The following is a 22,100-nucleotide window of genomic DNA, read 5'->3' on the forward strand; positions in this document are numbered from 1 at the left end:
TTCTGTTTAATTAACCTGGCTACATACGGACACCCCCCCCCCCGACGGTATTCACAAATAAACAGTTGCGCCCCCTTATTATGTGTTGTGCCCCCCGTGCCCCCCCCCCCCCCATATTGAAATGTGAGGCGACGCCACTGTGTGTACAATTGTTGCGAAAAGAATTCTTTTCAAGAAGAATGCCTTAAGGCGTTACACAGAGGCATCATCTCGAATGGAATCATTGACTCGAGTCACTGTAGGCCTATTCTTGTTCTATGGAGCAAATAACTTCCTAAAGCTCTATGAGTCTTTTTTTCCTATGGAAACCTTATTGACTCGAGTCTGTACCTTGTTACGACACTGGTATTAGATTCGTGTCCAGCATATTCACATGCTAGTTAACATTACTACCGCACTATCGTAATATTCAAGGGCGTAGTGAATAATGTGGAGGGGCGGAAGTATCATTCCGCCCCCCCCCCCCGCTTCGCAAGTCAGAAAACCCCTTTTTCATTTCCAAATGAGAAAAAAAAATCTCATTTGGAGCACCAAATTGCATCTAAGGCCAGGTGAAAATACAAAATTAAGTTTACAAAATGGATTGGGTGTTGAAGTGTGCTATATTGCACCAAATTGCATCTGAGGCCACCTGGAAAACCCCTCCTCTAAACCCCTCCCCCAGGCCGGCCATCAGTCTTCAGCCCCCCACTCAAAAGTACCTTCCTACGCCACTGGTAATATTAATAAAACAACATAACAATAGAATTGTTAATATAATGTATCATTTTACCATGTAATCGTATATGCAACAATATTATTGTGGATGCTTTATATTATATTATTATGATACATTATTATTGTATGATACCATGCAGAAAATAACGATTCTACATGGTGTTGTTGACAAATTTGGGATGTTGTAATGAACATTGCAGAGTGCTGTCGATACTAAATTTCGATCAGTAAACATTAATACTTATCTGAAATTATGTGAATATTGTGGTTACCGTGCATAATGTTACAAGTAAAAGAGAATGATGCGTCGAAACCGAGTTGATGGATTGCAACAATAAACATATTTTCCTGCCTATGTAAGCATAACTAATATCTGCAACACTAATAAACACCTTCTTTGCCCTTACGCTTGAACCTATATACGAAATAAGTCTACCAACACTCAGCTGCTCTGGTCTGTGTGACAATTAAATAAGCTTAGGCCAATGTTCAACTTGAATTACATAAGTATACGAAGTCTATAAAATGAATGAAAAACAATAAAAAAATATTTTTTTTTGAAAACTTCCATTCTAAAATGAATGAACATTTCTTCTGCATGCAATGGAACTTAGATACACGTATTTAGGGTTATATCAAAATATTTCTTCTCCTTATTTAGACCAATGTTTCCTCTCTAGATAAATATCAGCGCCATATTGTGCTATATACTTTAAGGTAGGACTGGCTATAAAACAGGTTTAGTCCCTGCCTTTGGCCTATAAAGCTCATGATCGCTATTGGTAAGTTCATTGTTATATGTGCAGTGTAGATACAAAGTACGTTCAAGAATGAATTTATGTCAATGAATTTTTCTTCCACCAGTGAAATTGACAAACCAGTCCCACCCTACCTATTGAGAGCCTACCTACAATGAAACACATATGACACGCTATGCAGTTGCCTATATGTATATATAAATAAATACACAAAATGAAACACATGTCCCTCCTGCCCCCAAAACGAAATTTACGCTCAAGTTCTCAGTACATGTATAAATAATCCATTTAAATAGAATGATTCAAACAAGGCACTTAATTCCAATCCTTTTTTCAATCATCCATTCACGAAAGTATCATAAACTAAGACAAATATCATTTTGTTGCTAATCTCTTTCCCCCCTGGATTGTTACCCGGTTCGTTTATATAAGTTTTCATCTAGCTGCTGCAGCTGGGACATCATAAACTTCCAGCAAGAATCCCCGATCTGTCCCTACCATGTCGGAACGGAAAGAAACCCAAAAGACGGGTCCATCACTTTGATACTCGGTGGTGTCAGGGAGTCTACGATCGGAATGATCCCACAGTACAGCGGTCTCCTCGTTGGCCTCAAATCCATTGCCTAAACCGAAATTATCGTACCCTCTTTCGGATGCAAAATCGAGTAACCGCACGAATACTCGTCGATCTTCATCTACTTGAAACCGATAGACGCAGTTGAGGAAGTTTTGATAATTTGCCGGGTAATCTGGTGTGGATATAGTCATCGTGTGACCACGAGGAAGCGTTTTTATCGTGACATCTTCCGTCCCACAATCTGCGAGGTTAAATGAAAAATTTCAATAGAAAGTTCCGGTTTTCGAGATATTTCACCTTTAAAATATGCTTTATCCTCCGGAATGCTCATTTAATGTTAAGTTGAACATGGGGGGGGGGGGGGGGGGCTCCTCGGTGTAGGCCTAGTTATATGTTAATGTTGGTACATTGTTCTACTTATTCTAATAACTCAATCAAAGCATGTTCTTTTAATTTTATATAGACAACCAAGGATTCCTGTACGACATTCATAACCATTTGTCGTTCAACTAATTATAAACATATCATTTGAAGCATTTAAGTCTCATATTTTCCCATGGAAACTGACCCAATGGTCTGTGTATTAAACTTCATAGTCCAGTCGCTTTGACCAATTATCACCATGCAGCTGTTTAAATTGTACTTTCTCAAAACAAAGAAAAACTTGAAATTGTTATAAAATACAACCTGAACTAACAGCGTTTGATTTCTTAACGGAGTGCATTACAACTTCACCTTGTTGTTCCTAAATTTCTCCTTTAACTGTTTGACCAAAACCCTCTATGGATATCCGGTCACTCACCTCCGTATGGTAAATCTTTAAACTTGATAACAAATCCATTTCTCGCAATTGCAAGACTCGCGACAAATTTAACCCAGACGACATTCTCATTTGATGTCAGATTTGCTGGGCCCGTTCTGCCGCTGTGTTTATAGAGTAATGGCCTGATTTGCGGATTGTCACCGTTTCCAACACTGAGGTAATCCTAGAAGAGATTAAAATGTAAGGGAACGTCCGATAGATTGGCAAATACAATAAAAACAAGGGGGGGGGGCGGGGAAAGCATCCATAGTTAATGAATAAAGTTATAAAGGGATCAAATGAAACACAAAGTATAAACAGGCCTACAATATGACAGAGCTGTATATACAAGTCAAGTAAATTCATGTTCGGTCCTAGTCCAGGTACGAGTCCCTCTACTCAGGGCTATACTAGTGCCTATTTATGTACTTATGATAGTGGCGTAGAACTAAGTGTTATGAAATTATGAATAAGTGTTACGCTGGCGCTGTGAGCAGCACATAGTAGGCTACGGCACATACAATCGGTAAGGTGAATCATGGGCCCCCCTTACACCCATATTGTTCCGCGTTACAATATAGTCCAGTTTTAGGGATTCCCTCACATTTATTTGTGTATATAGATCATTGACTATGTAATATAGGCTCAGAAAAAAAAACCCAGTGGCTTAGCAAGGAACACTAGGGCCCAGGTGCAGCAATAGAAATGGGCCCCCAAATATGCCAGTCCGCATTTACTCAAGGCAAACTATGGTTTGATACTTAATTGGCAGCTCTATAGACACTCGAATATGGTACTCCCACGCATCCCACTACGAATAGCCTACTACATGGGACTCCGTTCGGTTTATATTGGCATGCACGCTTCATTTCAATATTAGACTTTGCGCAGACCTATACTGCCGGTGGCCAGCTTCAACGGCAACGGAGATGGGGTTTTTCTGGGGGGGGGGGGGGGAGTGGGGGTTGTCATTTTGTATCTGGTAGTTTCAATGGTCCTTCATTATGGCCCGAGCCTCGTCGGAGACAGGTGGCACCGACCGTATACAAACAGATGGTTTTATACAGTTCTATAGGTACTTATGTAAATACGAGCAATAGATTTGATGATTAGGTCCTACTACATACCAGTTGATCTTCTAAATCAAATACTTCGAAATAAATTCCCATTCTTCTTCCAGGGGGCATTCTTATGACCCAAAGACATATAACATTATCATCGTATGGTTCAGGATAGCCAGGTGATGTTAATCTGTAATCTTGATTGGCTTCCAACGTTATATCCTCACCGCAATCTAAAAGAGAAAACACAAACTAGATAGGAAACTTTACAGGCACAAAATCAATGCTAAAGAGGTATTATGTCTTTCATTATAAGCACACACAAACCGATGCATACCATAGCTGATCAAATCCTCAATTTCACTATTGAGAGGTTCCCTTTAAACAATACAACGGTGAGGCGCTTCACTTTCTCCAGGAACAAGCCATTTTTGCAAGGAATGAAGCAAATTAAAGTTTTGTATGTAAACAATTCAGCGGACACAGGTGTGTTTTGTTGGACAGAAATTTCAGCTGTAGAACACTGTAGGCCCTACGTACCAATAACTTCCACTACTTGGAGATTGTTATCAGAGAGAAGAAAGGATGTTTTTCGTGTATATCGCTAGAGACACTTGACATATGGCATGGATTCGTATATTAGACGTGCTACCAGTGAATTCAGGTAACTATCTTTTGGTGCTCGATATGTTCCGATACGTGCAACGGCAAGATACACGTGTAGGCCTTAGGCTATGTACGGATACCCTACTTATTAATTAGTGATTGCGCGATACGTATACACCAACTATTAAATGCCGCGTGGTCAATTTAGCGTTTTTAACGGAGTTTTCGAACATTCTTTGGTCGGAGAAAACTGAAAGGTCCGGCAAAAAAATCTTTTTCGCTTAACGTTCTTGTTTGCGTTTATAATGGTCTACCAAAATAAAAGAAATGGTAAAAGTCGCTGAATTTTTTTTTACTTAATATGCTGCATTTAATTTTTGTATCACAAGTGTAACTATGACTTTGCTCGCGTGTGTTATCAAATGTTAACCATTTGAAAGAAAGTATGAAACTTTTTTGGGGGGTAGGAGGGGTCGATTAAATGCCCCCCCCCCCCTCCGTGGCTTCGGTCCTGATTTTGGACCGCCTCAAAGGTCTAGACCTTTATATATCACAAATGATTTCGAATTGGTTAGCATGATGTTAGATCTCTTTAGTAAGGCAAAATATGTCACCAAAAACAGAACTATTATTGTTCAATACAGGTGACAAACGCCTACAGTGGAATTACGACCGACCTTACCGGTTTCGAACCTCTGGACATACAATCAGCGTCCATAGCCTAGTTGGTTAGGGTGTCCGCGTACAAAGCGGAAGGCCCGGGTTCGAATCCCGGTGGAGGCTGGAAGTTTATTCACTGTTCTTGATTTTCAAACTCATTACGATTTTCATCTACATATATATATATATATATATATATATATATATATGTATATGTATATGTATATATATATATATATATATATATATATATATATATATATATATATATATATATATATATATATATATATATATATATATATATCATGCAACCTTTACATAGAAACTTTGAATACGGTTATGGTATGACTGGATGTGAATTGGTCAGTTGATAGACCTTATCGAAAAGTGATCAAACGTTTGGCAGAAAATAGTACTTTATTCTGATAAGGAAACTCATCATTGTGGTCTAATAGGAAGTAGTTGGGGAAGTCAGCTTCGGTCTATATAAACACTTCGTCTTTACCACAATCATTGACTGTCGAAAATCCGCTGACCATACTGTATATCACCGCAGAATTGTTGATATGGTGGCAAATCGATCATATAATTGTAAGCCAACTAAACTGAGGGTTAGAAACAGTTCACGAGAAAGCTCTTCGGGTAGATTTTGTGGGGGTGGGGTGAGGTGGAGGGGAGGGAATATTGAATACCTTGGGACTTTAGATCATTTCGACAAGGCAACCTTCACGTTAACCTCATTTCGGTACATTGATAACATGCATGGACCCATTTGGTAGTATGTCCACAGCATGAAGCATATAACATAAGACATCTGGAAACTGTTACTTTAGTTAATGTTAAGCTTACCCATCAGGCAATGTAATTCCTGCGTAGTCGATACGCACATTTTGTTATAATGCATCCTTAAAGGTAATACCACTTCCCTTCCAGGTGCAATTAAAAGCATATATATGTTTGGAGTGACGTCAACAAACCTTCCATTGACTGTTGTTGGTGCAGAGTTTCACGTCGTTAATGATTCTTGAGCCTATAACGGAAAGCTTATTATTTGCTATTACTTGACCTAAACAAAATTTCGATAACTATATCAAAATAATCCATTTCTTATAGATTCACGTATCTGGCACGATAGTGTTTGGACCACTTTTAAAAAAAAAAAAGTTTGAGGAAGCGATTGTCAATCCCAAGAGGTATATTTGACATTCACAATATAGTAAAGTATAGCTTAGGCCTAGTGGTCTTACAATGTATACGTGTATTTTCGTATATGATCTGGAACGCGTTGACCGTACCGCATCAGTGCCTTCCAGAAGGGCGATGTGATGCTAATTTAATTACAGCAGATTTTGATAGCAACATTGAGCGTCACTTACCACTAAAGTGCATTTTCCGAGCGAAGTAATCGTTTTGTTTCATGACAAAACGCACATTCAAAATCTCGAGAAAAGTTCAATAAGTAACTTTGCTTAAAAAAATAAAAAAATACATATAATTCGAAGACCTACAACAAGTTCCTTTTATTTGGTAGCTACGTCTATTTTGTACCTTATATGTAAGAATCTCTGTCACTTTGTTATTCTTTGTCATACACTGCAACTGGTAAAGCTATAAGTCGTAGAACTTTATGGCGGTGAAGAGTGGGAGGGGTAGAGGGGGGGGGGTAGAAGGGCGGGGGAAAGAAGGTAATCGTTCATGGTGTTTGTACCGGACCAAACCCCGTTATCTACTTTACTCTCCTCTTACTTGTTTCCTCTCAAATCATTCACTTTCCATCTCCCTAATCTGTCAAAATCGGTAGTGTGTTTAACACTGTATCCCCTTTGACCCACCCACCCACCCACCCACCCCAGACGACCCGTAAGTTGGAAGGGTCAATTACTAACCTTTGTTTGGTTTGTTCGCTCGGAATGGATTTCGTCCAACTACGCCAGCATCTATCGAAATAAAAGACGACAACTTCACAGATACGAAAGAAGTATAGTTAAGAAGAGAAAAATATCAATGTATTGCAAATCTATATACTGTGATGTATTCGGAAATTTAGAAAAGTTATAAATGATCTATTATAGTTTTGGTAAAGTGTCCAAGTCGTAAATTGCTTAACGTAACTTTTAAAATAGTATTCACTAAAACAAAATGTCAAACACAGAAGGGATTCCATTACATATGCGTGGGAAGAAGAACAAGGAAAGGCCTATATACTCATTCTAAAGAAATCGTTAGGATAATATCTCTTGCTGGCTGAGATGTTTGTTGTGCGTGAAAAGAAACTGTCGGACCCCGCGACGGCTATGCCTTGTTCGCGGGCCAACTATACAATACAACCAATAGCAACATATCCACCCCTTCCCCTCCCCAATCGGGAATACCTTGCTATGTCTCTGTAAACTAGATAAGTTGAGACGGCAAAAAAAAAACTTTTGGACCCACCACGTTTATGATATCTGTCTCATCTCTTCGTGAGGTAAGTAATTGTTGTTGTTATGTGAATACATTAGTGAAACACCCCCAAAATCCGGGGAAGAATCAATACATATCTGTAATTGAAATTACATTCAGCTCGTAATACATCAAACTGAGAAGACAGAACAAATGGATAATTGGTATACTTTCTACTAACCATATCTTAGTGTATCTGCTACTTCGATGTAGAAACCTTTATCGTTTTCCCAGTCGTCCGATCGAAATGAAATCCAAAGTTGGTTGCCCTTGGTGTTGAACTTCTTTTGAGAGGGCTTTTGCTTTCCACTGTGTTTGAATACAATAACGGTTTCCTCCGCGTCGTATCTACGGATTATTAACACAAATTTATAAGTATTTATATAGTCTATATATATATAGTCTGTATATATATATATAGTCTGTATATATATATATAGTCTGTATATATATATATATATATAAAGTCTATATATATAGTCTTTATATAGTCTGTATATATACAGTCTGTCTATAAAGTCTCTATATATAGTCTATATATTATATATATAGTATATATATAGTCTATATATATATATAGTCTATATATATATATATATATATATTTATACATGGGAAGCTACCAACTGAACTTAACATTGAGTAATTAGTTATCAACAATAAAGGTCTTTGGGTAGAGCTGTAATGAGGGGGCACAGGTGACGTTCTTTTAATGTAAGTGTGAAGATCTAAGCTACGTAACGCCATCTGGTTTACATAACTGCTGTAAACCAGTGTTGGGTAAAAAGGTCAGATCGTGATAAAAACATCAGCATGTTACTAATAACATCACCATGCCAATATCAATATTGCAACATTTCATGTTTCAATTTTCATTATATCAGAAATAACACCTCAGCATGCATGTTACAACACAATATCGCCATGCCAAGAAAGAAAATGAAAACCAACAGTTTGATTGAATCTGAGCAACCGTTGAATTTTGGTATGAACCTATCGGAGTTCATGGACAGTGCCATTCGCTTTAAAATTCAATAATGTATACTAAACATACTACGAAAAAGTTCAGTATGTTACTATTTTACATTAGCATGTCAAGGTTGTTGTTGATATGTTATATTTTCATGTTAGCATATCAAATGTTACTCTCATCGCATTATACTTCGACATTAACATTCACAAAAACCTGTTGTAGAAGGCACAGAAAAAAGATAGGAAAAAAATTGCTTTACGTTTCAAGACATGCACGATAAAACTTGTTTTCGTCGACATGTGTTACTCAAGAAGTAATATATAATCTCCTTCGAGTACCAACCTGAGACCGTTTCCAATTGAAACGAAGTCAAAATTCCTCTCTGTTTTAAATTTCTTGATTTTAACTCCCATACGATGACCTTCAGGAGCCTGGACAGTCCAGTAGCAAAATCGATCATCGGTATATCTCTTTGGCCAGTTTGGAGAATAAATTCGGATAGACCTCGTACTCGCATGGCCTTCCTTGATTACGTAATCTCTCCCACATCCTGTTGCAATTCAAAATGGCGATATTAATCACAGGAAATATATATTTCCACATATGTATATGAAAAACTGGTGTATATGAAACGAAAAGAGGATAAATTTAAAATAAATAGACAGGCAGTTTAATTTTATAACGTGGCAACGGATATAGTAAAGTAATGACGAGAATTTTGCGTCACACGGACAAAATAATAGACGTCGTTTCTGTAAATGATCCTTAACGAAGATTTTTTTTTATAAAATTGTATCGTACCATCCCCCTAGAAATCAACTGAATACAGCCATTTTGAAGAGAAAAGTGGCATAAGTAACGAACTAAGATTACCAAATGCAAGTAAATTGGCTCTGTTTAGCCACCACGAACATGTAACCTCAATGGCCAAAGTGAATTCTTAAAACGCTCTCATGAGATATTTACATTTCTTCCTCCACCTATTCGGGATTAGTGGGGTTAGCATGTCATCCGTGGGGATGCTAATTCGATCGCATGAGCTTAACAGAATATTTCTCGTGGGTGTGGTGGAGGTTGTTTGGAGGAGGGGGGGGGGGCAGTTAACAGCAGCGACACAAACAATGGATTACCATTTATGCCTTAACCGAGAAATTGACTATATCAGCCTTATAAGGTCGCATTCCAGACATTTAGCACATTTCCAAAAGTTTATTACCTTGAAATCTGAAGATAATTGATACCACTCGAAGCTTCCCTCTTTGATGGACTTGAAGGTTTTTTTTTGATGGGCTATGACATATCAACTCCATTAAAATTGCTAGCTAAATTCATGCGTTTTTTATGGTTGGACCTACTTTGAGGCGCTTGCAACTTCCAGCCACACCATCGTTCATTTTCATCCCCATCGCATACTCTTTCATCGATGGCACCGAAAGATAATCTTGATTGAAGCAGGCAGTTGACTCTATAGTCTAAAGCACATTTCTGTCTGCCGTCACAGATTTCATCCCAGCTGGCACATTTGCTCTCTTCAGGGCATTGTATACCCGTGAATGGGTTTCCTTGGCAAACTGTGTTGAAGAGATACAATCATAATACCAAACAATGATACCAAACACTTATAATAAGGCGCCAATTATAAGCAAAAATTGGCCAAAAGGCGCCTCAGTACAGATAACAACAGAAACAAAAACAAATCAGCAAAAAATACCTCGTGAAGAGGTACGTTTTTAGCTCAGCCATAAACAGTGATGATAACAAATAACAGTGATAGATAAATGGGAAGGGCATTCCATGACTTTGGACCAGAGATACAAAAAGCATGCTTACTATAAGTAAGACAGACCAACAGTTTGAGGAACAAGTAGGTAACAAAATTAGATTGACGGGTATGGCATTTGAATTGCTAAATGGATACAATTTCACACAGATATTTTGGTTAGAAACTGTAGATGGAGCCATTTAATAATTTGAATTGTATTCTTGCTTCAATTGGTAACCACTGCAACATCTAAGAAGGGGGGGGGGGGTGGGCTACCGTGGGCGCATTTTGATTGCTAAACTAGCAGTTTTAGCAGTCCAGTTTTGAACTTTTTTGCAGACGATTTGTATAGGTTTTTGGAGGTCCAATTAACATGGCGTTACAGAAGTCGATACAAGATGTATGGCACAAAAGCATGAACGAAACGTTCACTTAGTTCACGAGACAGATAGTGCATTATAGATGTTATATTTCTGAGGTATACACGACATGATTGAACGATATTTGAGATATGTTTCTTAACTTAAGGGTTAAATTTGTATCAAGGGTGATGCCCAAATTTCGTGCATGGATGAACAATCGTCCCGCAAAGGTTTAATTTGTATATAAGTATATATATAACAAGTCAACAGTCTTAGGGTGATTCGATTACGACATTGCTAGAATATTCTGCTTCTAAACATTCTTCCTTATAACTGCTATCAATGACACAAACTCCCTTAACAATATGAGCCACTACACCAGCCACTAGCCCCTTTAAGAATCACTTCTGTCATTTGGAGAGGCCTCAGGTTGGACAAAATGGGAAGGGACAACAAGAGAATAAGTAAAAGTCATGAGGGAAGGGGGTTGGAGTGTTCTAGGAATGTAACGCTTTCTTAGGAAAGGAAATTGTACATACATATACGAAGTGTATCTTGCCATGGTTCAATATCTCTGAAGTTTTTGTAAACCACGAGTCATTTTTTTTCTGTTTTAAGGAGCGGTCTCATGAATTGAGAGAAACTTGTACAAGTCTTACAATTGAGGTCATATGTTCCTATATCCTTCTTGAGAGCGTTGATTTGATATTGCGTATACCTCCATGACGGATTCGTGTCTCGTCTGTTGCGAGTCGTCTCCTGAAAAGAAATATATATTACACAGAAGCTAGTAAATCATGCATAACAGATAAGTTACAGGCAGTTTCCAAATTACGATCACCTCCGGATGAGGTCGTTAAATCATTAATTTATTAATGACATCAGAAGTTCATATATATATATATATATATATATATATATATATAGGCCTATATATATATAGGCCTATATATATATAGGCCTATATATATATAGGCCTATATATATATATATATATATATATATAAATTAGCACCGAGAATTGTATCCTGTTAGATGTTGTCATTTCTGAATGATGTTTTTGAAATAAGAGAATTCGCAAACGTATGTCTTCAAACTTTTTCATATTTTACAGTGGTATTACTGACAAATATATATCTTTAATTATTAATACAAATATAAAGAAAGAAAAAAGAAGATAAAATAAACATTAGTGAAAGCATGATTAATTTTGCGTTTGGTCTTTGGCTTTGAGTATATTAACAAAACGCTGGCAAAGCAAATATTGAGACAATTGGAATGCTTTGCCATGTGAACTACTCGTGTAGGCTGTAGAATATATATGCTTGGTCTGTAGATCTGTATAGGCTACCGCACGGTTTGTAGAGATCATTAAGTTTCTCATAACATATATCAAGCTATAATTATTACCAGGTTTTTTGTCTGTAGTGAATTCTAGACGGTTTTGTTTTTTGATGCTATGAACATTTTAATTAATCTATTGAGAATAATGCTGGGCTGAAGGTATGGCATATATACAAGTGCCAATGACCGTATAGTACTATAGGCTTATACCGTACCGTATGTAGGATGTATTTTGTAACATCGACCAATGTGTAATCACAATGATGTAGTTATGATTTATATAATTCACACTTATAGCTGCCTATAAAGCACATCACAAGGACCTTGTGGCAGTCCCTGGTCAATTGATAGAACCAAACTGGTGAAATTTATAATGCTGCTAGCGGAAAGTCTTTCTGCAGAAATGTGGTTGTAATTAACCAATTGTGCTCTCCTGTAGATGAATAACATTGAATGCCAAACCAAACATCCTCGAATCAAAAGAGCATTGAATTGCAATGAACAGTTTCCTATATAGGTAACATTGTTTACATTAAGATTGCCCTGATGACAAGTGGATGTGACATTGACAGATCGGAGAATATTAAAAGTCCACTGAACACAGGAATGCCCCCCCCCTCCCCAGAAAAAAGTTTAATATTCTCAAAACGGAGCCTACCAAAATATCATATTCTCAATAATATTGATCGGAATAACGCAAATTGATTTCGAGTCAGTATGACATTGTCAAGGAGAGAGTTGTAATTGTATTGTTTTTCAAACGAGGCCCGGAAACGGGAGAGTGCATCGGTTATCCTTATCATTTGGCTGATTAATGAAAAACTGAACAAAGGGTATGTATGTATGTATTTTGGATCCTCCTGCAAGCAGGAACTCGCGAAGAAGCCATCATTGGCTTATCAAAGCCACAAGCTGACCGAAGTCAGTCTCTTACATTCATATTTAACGTCCGTGATTTTGAATTGTCAATTGTCAACAACTCTGTAACTTGACGACATACATTAATCTTGGAGTGACTCGAACTCGGGACCTTTTGATTGGAAAGCACCGGCGTTAACCACCGAGCTAACACTCCTAACACTCCTAAAATCGTGATCGATATCCCCGTCTCGATCGATAACCCAATTATTCTGAATTATAAATGACGTGGTATGATAAGTTTGTTATATCGTGGAAGAAAGAAACTCTCACAAGTGACCATGTTAACACATTAAAGGTTCATATAGCTAAGTAAATCAAGAAACGGCGTGTAATCTCCCAACTTGAAAACCCAGTTGTGTTCAATGTTCGGAGACAAAGAAAAGGGGGGGGGGGTGAAAGTTCAAAGTATCAATAGATATTATCTTACCTGTAATTGGTGATTCAGAGGAAGTAAACTACATATCGCTACAGACATAGACACGTATAATATAGATAGCTGAAAATAAACCTCCATTGTGTAATACTATATAGTTGAATAAAATTTATGTATGGCGGTGGTGTATCCAGTTTACTGTATATGAAACACTCCGAATATGAAAATTCCTGACAACAAAAGGTCCCGCTCGCTCATAAATAATTTCAACATTTATCGGCAGGGTAACATAGCGACCTTTTACCCTCGTAACAGAAACACAACTTTTGATGTTTTGTAAGGCAAGGTTACACTTGCAGCATTATGCTTTTAATGTAAATCATACATATACGTGGTAGAAGACCGACATGTAACTGTACCGAATTAGTCACTTTATGTCAGTTTTTTTAGGTTTTTTATGATTAAGATGGATCCTCCAGTTTTGATATCCACTTGTGATGATAAAATCACTCCACTTACAACAGGTAAGTACTCGCGTGTCTGAGAAAAGACAGTTGACTTTCATTTAGTACAAGTCAATCCACAAGTATGTACCGCTCTATCTATGGCTAATGTTCCCTCCTGGGACTCGACCTTTTAACCACTCACTTTGACGTTCCCCTCTCAGAAAGTAATGTCAACATGTTATTCCTCTAGCGGGAAGAGACCAAAAAAAATGGATTGATAACACAGTATTTATTTCAGAGAAGACACCAGACGAGAACCACAAAAGGATACACAAATTATTATAACAAATATGACACGTTTTAGGTGAATTACCATCCGTTGCTTTAAAGTCAATTACGAACTAGAGAAAGCAGCAACAAAAGAATGTTCCCGATTCTTCAACAGCTATTTACAGACTAAGAGTTGATGTTGGTTGGTGACCTGTTAATCCTACGCCAATGTCAGCAGGCAATGCGCGATACCCCACTCCACTTTATAGTTCATGTACGTGTGAACTTGAAAAGTTTAACAATTGGTTGAGTCCATAAGACAGTGTCTCGTGGTGTAGTATAGCTGTTGTAGGCTTTATCTGTCGCTATATAGCCTGTCAAACCATTATTTTTTTACGATAGCAGGCCTGTCCCCTCTCTGCCAGCCATGTGGTATTATTCATTTTGATTACCAACACACACTTCCTTTCACTAACAAATTTGAGACCGTTCAGAAAGCAGCGTTTCCTGACCAACTTTGTCATTTGCGAGCCTTGTCAAACGATCATATGGTGTTCCGGTTAATAGGGGGGGGGGGAGCTTTCTAAATGCCTTAGTAATCTTAATTGATCTATGTCTTCCGCTTATTAAATATCGCAGCTGAAATTGATTGTTAAATCTTGTCGGAAAGTAGATACGTTAAACTAGAACGCACTCAAAAGTAGATCAATGAAATGAAGCATGGCAGTTGAGAGAGATAATCGACAGAATGTGAAAGAATGACAGGTCCATTTATTTCTCCCCCTTGAAAACGTAAGTACGCTTACCCTTCCCAGTAGAGTTTTCAAAGTCTAGAAACTCATTTCAATCGGTAGAAGGTTTGTTAAAGCCAAGTCTCTTAAGACTTTTAGCGCAAAAAACCCCTCATACTATAGCATGCTCTATGGATATACACTGATTTGATAGGCACTGTAGGTGTACCTTACCCGTATTATATTGATCTCGTAACATTTGTTAATTTTGGGGAGTTTTAATTGTACGGATCATCCTAGAATTTGAAAGAGAGAAAAGAAAGATTCCATTTACTGGTAACGAAACTTAAGAACAGACGTTTTCCCGTCATGTGATTCCATGTTATATGACAGTAGCGGACTAAACAATTTCCCCTGAAAGCGACTATCTTAAGACAGACAAAGAAAAACTTCGCTTTATGATGATTAACTTCACGGAAAATATGTCAACTGGGTAGAAGTTCAACCACGTATATGCCTATATCTAGAATAAAATCCAGGACCCAGTCCCCCCCCCCCCCCCCCCAGACTGATGTACAGATATTACAAGGTATGCCCAGTGTATATTATAAACATAAATATATACGACTATTTACGGTACAACCTTAACACGTTAAAATTCTTCAACATTGTTTTAAACGTTGCCAAATATAGCAATATTGAGCACCAAAGCACTCTATTTTTCTTATCCTTTCCCGGACAACCTATTACGAAAATCGCCCGGCAAATGCTCAAAGCATGTTGTCCTGCTTACCAAATTTATGACAATTTGAAAATATCTAGTAATTTGGGAGTCATTTTGTATCGTCCTTTGAACACATCATAAGCATATTTTCCTATATACTGTTTGTAAAAACATGGACGGATCCAGAATTTTATCAAGGAGGGGTGTTAGGTTGGAGTCATTGACCAATTTCCGCGAAGGATGGGGATGGGGATGGGGGGAGTCTGTGTTTAATAATGGTTATTCGTAATTTTTCGCTTTCTTACCTAAGTGTTCCTCTCATTGGCTGTAATAATGTTATTTCGCTAGTAGTTTAATTTTGTGGTAGTATGCACCATCATTGCCCGACCATTATATAAGAGCGATTTCTAGTTTGGGTTTTGGCTGAAATGCCGACTTTGTAATCCGTTGTTCCCCCTCACAATTTTGCAAGGTCGGTAAGAGTGACTCCATAGTTTTCCCTTTCGGATAACCAAAAAGTACTCTGTTGATGACGTCACTGGAAGAACTCAAAGCGCTTTTTCTGTAGAAAACATATGCATAACTAATGAATCATAATTCAAATTCTTATCATGGGAGCGACCACGAGTGCGTTAATATTTTCAATAACACGAGGAAATCCACATAGCCTTGACAGCCACTCATACGCAAGTGAGGTCTTTCGACATGACCACACTGTTTACACTGTCAGCAGTAATTTTCCGTCGGATAGGACAAATCGGAGGAATTTCATAGACTGAAAACCGTAGTTGGAAATACAACGGAAAATGAAGCTTATGCCACCGGCACATGTATAGTATTAGTCTTTATTCAGTCGTCTGTAATCCTACTTTGTTGCCAAAGTTATCGACATTGAGTAAACTCTTCAATGAAAACTCATGATCATGATTATCTTAGTGTGGTTTTGTTAGCTAATTTGACAACATTTATGATTTTATCTTTTCCGGAGTTTCTAGTTTTTCTCATGACTGGTTTTCTACAAACTTTTTGCTTGAAGTAACACATTAGTGAGACAAAAATGTTATCTTTCGTTTTGCTAATTTCAGACCATTATTCAGTTTAAACGTTTTATAACATGCGGCGATTGCTTATACTCCTTCCAAGCAAAACTATATTTTATTAAAAAAAATACGACTACTGTCGATATTCTCTCTTACAAACTACTGGTTAAATCTCTCCTCACGAAAGGCTTTTCCAAACGTTTCTTCGATCCTATTAATAAATCAAACGCTGGTATAATTGAGCTGTTATCTCTGAACCTCTTGCAAAGGCATCGTGTTAATCGGATATATCTATACTTTTCAATCAATAAAATGAAAAAAAAAACGCTGGTAGAGAAACTGCACTCTAATTGCATCTCATATGGTGAAGTTTGTGTTTTGGTTTATCTTTTTACCCTATAAAATCTGATGTAATGGCAGTAATACTATTCTATCATTTCATAGAGTGACAAAATGGTCGACCGCATGAATATATCCACCGCGAAAGGTGCGGCATACATGATAATGTTTGGTGCCGTAGCGTCAGTGCAAGCGGCTCTTTCAAAAGCGATGATAGATAATGGTAGCAACGCATTCGAGTTGGTTTTTATCCGATGTGTCATCCACTTATTTGTAATCTTGACATTTACCTCATGGACATCCACCGTCAGTTACACATTGGTCGACATGTTCCTCTACATATGCTGTACATCTACTGCCGTGATTTCATGGATCGCGACGAATTTGTCTTTTTGTTCTCTGGGAGTAGGTGACAGCATTGCGATAGAAACAGGTGCCTCTGTTCTGTTAACAACGTTTGTTGGACACATTTGGCTTTCCGAAAGAGTTGATATAACTGATATCCCAATTCTCTTAATGAATATCATTGGTGTAATCTTAGTCGTTAAACCTAGCATGATATTTGAGCCAAATGCTTATCACAAACAAGGACAGATTATGGGAGCAGTGTTTGCTCTCGCTGCTGGGATACTCTGTGCCATTTATCCCGTTACTGTTAAGTTCATCGCAAGAAAAGAAACGTTCAACATCAACATTTTTCTATTTTTCCATGGAATCACCGGAATTCCGATAACTCTGGTTATAACTGCTCTCTTCTCGACACCATGGAAACCAAGTTACAGCCTCGATAACTGCCTTATGACATTAGTTTATCAGATGTTCTGTTTGGCGCAGACTTCATTTTTTGCCTTGGCTCTGGAATTAGAAGATGCGACGTACGTCGCCTTTGCATCGACAATATCTTGCGTGTTGACATATTTGGCCCAATTGACCATTTTTAAAGCGACATTGGAGTGGCTCGCCATCGTGGGGTCGTTGTTGATACTATCAGCACTAACTCTCTTTCAGATAAGACAAATTAGACGAAAGTCATAGATTCAAGTCCAATAATGAAAATACTACAAAGTAAACTACTTGCATCGCCACTGGTAGTCTTTGCTGGACAATTTGTAACAGTCCTTTATTTCAGGGTTATGTCGATATTTACATAGTACATGGTATGTTTTATGTGAAGTATAATGAACAGTTTGCACGAGTCATCCTTATATCTGAATTTCTCATTTTTTATGATCTTTTGATGTCTTTTCAATGGTTTGGCCTAAGCAGTTAAAGTTACTATCATTGAGACAAAACGGTTTCTAAGCTTTAGCTTCGCTAATTGGCAACCCATATTAACTTTGTAAGGTTATAACATAAGGTGATCGTTGGTACATTCATGCGTAACACTGTTATTTGTATCACGTTTGAAGGTTGGGCCAAGTTTTCGAGGTACTTTGTTGCATGTATATGTGGTATTTGCAGATGGGTATTATCCTTTGCTCTTTACGGTTTGATTTGAAGCGACATGTTTGTACATAAGGAAATCAATAATACACGCGGTCATGTAGGAATAATTCCAGTGCGTAACTTTAAGATTGTATCATTTTGAGGGCCGCAAATAGGCAGTTCGATTCTCTTACAACAAGGTTCGTTACAAATGAAAAGTATCGTGGTGTTGTTCTTCTCTGTCTCGATACCTATGCGTATCTATTCAATGATGTTGTGACGTTGAAATGCATTTTCAGAGAGTAGCGAGCAACCATTCGCTGATGACCAGGGTTGCTTTTCATCATAGGCATCTTTCTGAAGAGGATAATGTCATATATTTTGTATTTAAAAGTACACGTATTTTCTCAATATAATACCGCATCAGCGCAATGAGATTCGGTGCTCACATCGCCATGATGATATTGAATTTGTCTCTTTAGACGTAATATGCTACAGTACATGTACACCGTTTTGTTTTGTTAGGCTTGGGCACCTAGCGTTACGCCGTTGTTCACGATGCGTGAAGCTTGCAGCTCGCAGTTGTCTGTATATTAGATATACATGCACATGCGCATGCACGCGTTCGATTTTGTCTTTATAGTTTAGTTTAGTTTAGTAGAAAAAAAGGATCAGGAGGGACACTTAAGTTCCCATCAAGGACCCAATAGAGAGAGAAAAAAAACTGAAGACACAATCACTCAGACCCGATTACAATGCTTAAAGTGCTTGTCCAAAGCATTCTTAAACCCATTGACACTACTTGCAAGTACAACTTTCTCAGGCAAACCATTCCACTCATTCAAAACCCTATTAGAAAAAAAGTTATGCCGAATATTAATCCTACTATGTGACTTTTGGAGTTTAAGACAATGACCTCTGGTACAACTACTGTTAGCAAACATGAAAAAGTCGGTAAAGGATAAATTGTCGAAACCATACACAATCTTGAAAACCTGGATCAAGTCCCCACGTAACCTCCTAAGCTCCAGTGTGGTGAGATTCAACAGTTGTAACCGCCTATTATAAGAAACACTCTTGAAGGAACTAATAATCTTAGTAGCCCTCCTCTGGACCTTTTCAAGTACTTCCTTATCCTTAGCAAAATATGGGTTCCAAGCCTGCACAGCATACTCCAGATGAGGTCTAACCAACTGCTTATAAAGCCTAACTACGATGTCCTCTTTCAGAAAACTGAAGTTCCTCTTGATCATACCTAAAACCTTATTACCTCTTTTAGCAGCTTCAAGACAATGTTTAGAAGGTTGCAGAGATGAGTCAATGTAGATACCTAGGTCTCTCTCCACAGAGACCTCCTGTAACTCCACACCATTAAGATTGTATGTAAACTTTTGGTTACTACTACCAATGTGCATTACATTGCAATTTTCAATATTGAAAAGCATTTGCCACCCCTGAGACCAGGAAAAAACCTTATCCAAATCCGTTTGAAACTTCTCAGAATCGCTTTTGGAAGAGACCTCAGAATACAATTAGGTGTCATCAGCAAATTTCTTGGCTGTACACAAAATATCTCCGTCGATATCATTTATATAGGCAACAAACAACAAGGGACCCAATACAGACCCTTGTGGAACCCCACTAGTAACGTCCTGCCAAGAAGAAGCACAGCCTTTAATTACCACCCTCTGTTTCCTATTACCAAGCCAATTCTCGATCCAAGACAGTAAATTCCCATTGAGACCCACACTCTTCAGCCTAAGTAAAAGACGCTGGTGGGGAACTTTATCAAAGGCCTTCTGGAAATCCAGGAACACAACATCTACAGACTTCTGCCTATTCAGTGAGCTTGTTGCATCTTCCATAAACTCAAGGATATTAGTGAGACAAGACCATTTTTGACAAAAACCATGATGAGACTCTCTGATCAAAGACTGACTGCTGAAGTGACAGACCATAGACTTTTTAACAATAGACTCCATGACCTTACAAACAACACTAGTGAGACTAACGGGCCTATAATTACAGGGCTTAGACTTATCACCCTTCTTGAAAATTGGGGTAATATTCGCACATCTCCAGTCCTTAGGAACGTAACCTTCATTCATAAATTTACTAAAAACCAATGATAGTGGAACACAGAAATGGTGTGCAAAAGTCTTCAACAAATACGGATGGATTGCATCCGGTCAAGAAGCTTTAGAAACATTTAGACGAAGCAGCTCCTTTAAGACAACCTCATCCGAAAATAAGACCGTATCCAATTTAGGCCTATCACTGTCCCCCTGAAAATCTGGAATACTACTCATATCTTCCCTTGTAAAAACCGACACAAAATATTTGTTCAAAAGATCTGCAAGATCCTGACTATCAGTAACTATATTATCAGCCTGTGGTGCCCTAAGAGAAACAATTGCAGCTTTAACTTTCTGCTTTGACCTGACATAAGAAAAGAAGGCCTTTGGGTTATCCTTAATTTTTAAGGCAATGCTATTTTCGAAATTCAATTTAGCATCAGAGACTAAGCATTCTAGCTTCTACCTGATGAATTTTAAACTTGGCCAAAAGAGATAATAAAACTCACGACGGTCATGCGTTAGTTAATACCGTATCTTTATTTTTAGATTGCTGTATAGCCGTTAAACAAATCTCAGAAACTGGTTTCGGTTCACATATTACAAGGTCATTGGGCAATTGATTGTGAGTAATTCTTACACGAACGTGATTGCAAAATAGCTATTCGACGATATTCATTCACTCCTGTAACAGTTCAAAATCTAAAACAAATCATTTCTTCGATGCTGTCAAAAAAAGGGTAGGCTACAATATGACCTTCCTCTAATGTGATAGAAATATTCAGATCATTAAAAATTGTACTTATTAAGCCTATCAAATCAGTATATTAAAAAAGGATGATAACCTTGACTCAGTATACTCGGTGCGTTATTGCTAAAATTGGCATCTATATCCAGTGGAGTCGCCAAGGGGTGGCCTGGGGGAGGGGGGCACGTGCCCTTCTCCAAATTTTTGCCCCCAGGTGCCCCCAGATGCGATTTGTAGTGGTAAAAAAATACTAAAACAAAAACTTTTTTACAAAAGACGAAACGTATTATGTTCCTCAGTAAAACTTCTTACTTGTTTTCCCACTAACAAGGTCACAGAGTCCCCGGCGTGAACAGCCAGTGCTAAAATGTCACTACTACCCTCCATGAATTTAAATTTCAACTCTCTTATTTAAAGACATTATCAGAGCAAAAGGGTCAATTTTCATTTTTTTGTAACTTTTTAATCCGCCTCAATTAAAAACATGGATATCGGACAGACTAAGCCCGAAAATTCTTGAATGTAAAGTTACTTCAAGTTGCAAAATAAAGCATCAGCTTGCATCTAAGGACCCTTTAGTAATATAAAATGCCTCGATGACCTAGACCCCTCCCCCACGACGACGTTCACAAATAAACATTTTGCCCCTAATTAATTACTCTGCCCCCCTGTGCCCCCAAGACTGAAATGTCTGGCGACCTGTCAACCTAAACACGTTAACATTCTTCAACATTGTTTCAAACGTTGCCAAATAGGGCAATATTGTGCACCAAAGTACTTTATATTTCTCACCCTTTTCTCGGACGATATATCACTAAAATCGCCCGGCAAATGCTCAAAGTATGTTGTCCTGTTTACCACATTGTGGTAATTGTAATAGTTGTAATAATGTTATTTCGCTAGTAGTATAATTTTATGGTAGTATGCACCATCATTGCCCG

The 22,100-nt window shown here is 37.9% G+C and overlaps 2 protein-coding genes and 1 non-coding gene across 3 annotated transcripts; 2 read left to right on the forward strand and 1 right to left on the reverse strand.

Annotated features, from left to right (window-relative positions):
• Window positions 1–747: 747 nt before the first annotated feature.
• Window positions 748–14,522, reverse strand: LOC139958978 (tolloid-like protein 2). The gene is made up of 9 exons (XM_071956446.1): window positions 13,416–14,522; window positions 11,383–11,482; window positions 9,955–10,170; window positions 8,942–9,149; window positions 7,808–7,974; window positions 7,071–7,121; window positions 3,982–4,148; window positions 2,855–3,038; window positions 748–2,293 (listed from the first exon to the last, which is right to left on the reverse strand). The coding sequence occupies exons 1-9, from the start codon at window positions 13,500–13,502 to the stop codon at window positions 1,911–1,913; spliced, it is 1,563 nt and encodes a 520-aa protein (XP_071812547.1). The 5' UTR covers window positions 13,503–14,522; the 3' UTR covers window positions 748–1,910.
• Trnac-aca (transfer RNA cysteine (anticodon ACA)) lies at window positions 5,232–5,304 on the forward strand. The gene has a single exon. It is a non-coding gene; the product is annotated as a tRNA-Cys (tRNA).
• Window positions 14,523–17,025: 2,503 nt separating the features above from the next.
• LOC139959172 (solute carrier family 35 member G1-like) lies at window positions 17,026–17,946 on the forward strand. Its single transcript, XM_071956770.1, has one exon. It carries the CDS (start codon window positions 17,026–17,028, stop codon window positions 17,944–17,946), a length of 921 nt encoding a protein of 306 aa, XP_071812871.1.
• Window positions 17,947–22,100: the final 4,154 nt, after the last annotated feature.

This window comes from Apostichopus japonicus, chromosome 18 (assembly GCF_037975245.1).
Source record: "Apostichopus japonicus isolate 1M-3 chromosome 18, ASM3797524v1, whole genome shotgun sequence".
Lineage (NCBI taxonomy): Eukaryota > Metazoa > Echinodermata > Holothuroidea > Aspidochirotida > Stichopodidae > Apostichopus > Apostichopus japonicus.

What these genes read in the sequence shown, in the direction of transcription:
- LOC139958978 (XM_071956446.1), bottom strand. Translation starts at nt 13,502, where the DNA reads ATGGAGGTTTATTTTCAGCTATCTATATTATACGTGTCTATGTCTGTA. An exon ending in AGGAACATATGACCTCAATT is followed by an intron (nt 10,171 to 11,382) that starts GTAAGACTTGTA and finishes TCTTCAACACAG; the next exon opens with TTTGCCAAGGAAACCCATTC. An exon ending in TTGATTTAGAAGATCAACTG is followed by an intron (nt 3,039 to 3,981) that starts GTATGTAGTAGG and finishes AATCTCTTCTAG; the next exon opens with GATTACCTCAGTGTTGGAAA.
- LOC139959172 (XM_071956770.1), top strand. Translation starts at nt 17,026, where the DNA reads ATGGTCGACCGCATGAATATATCCACCGCGAAAGGTGCGGCATACATG.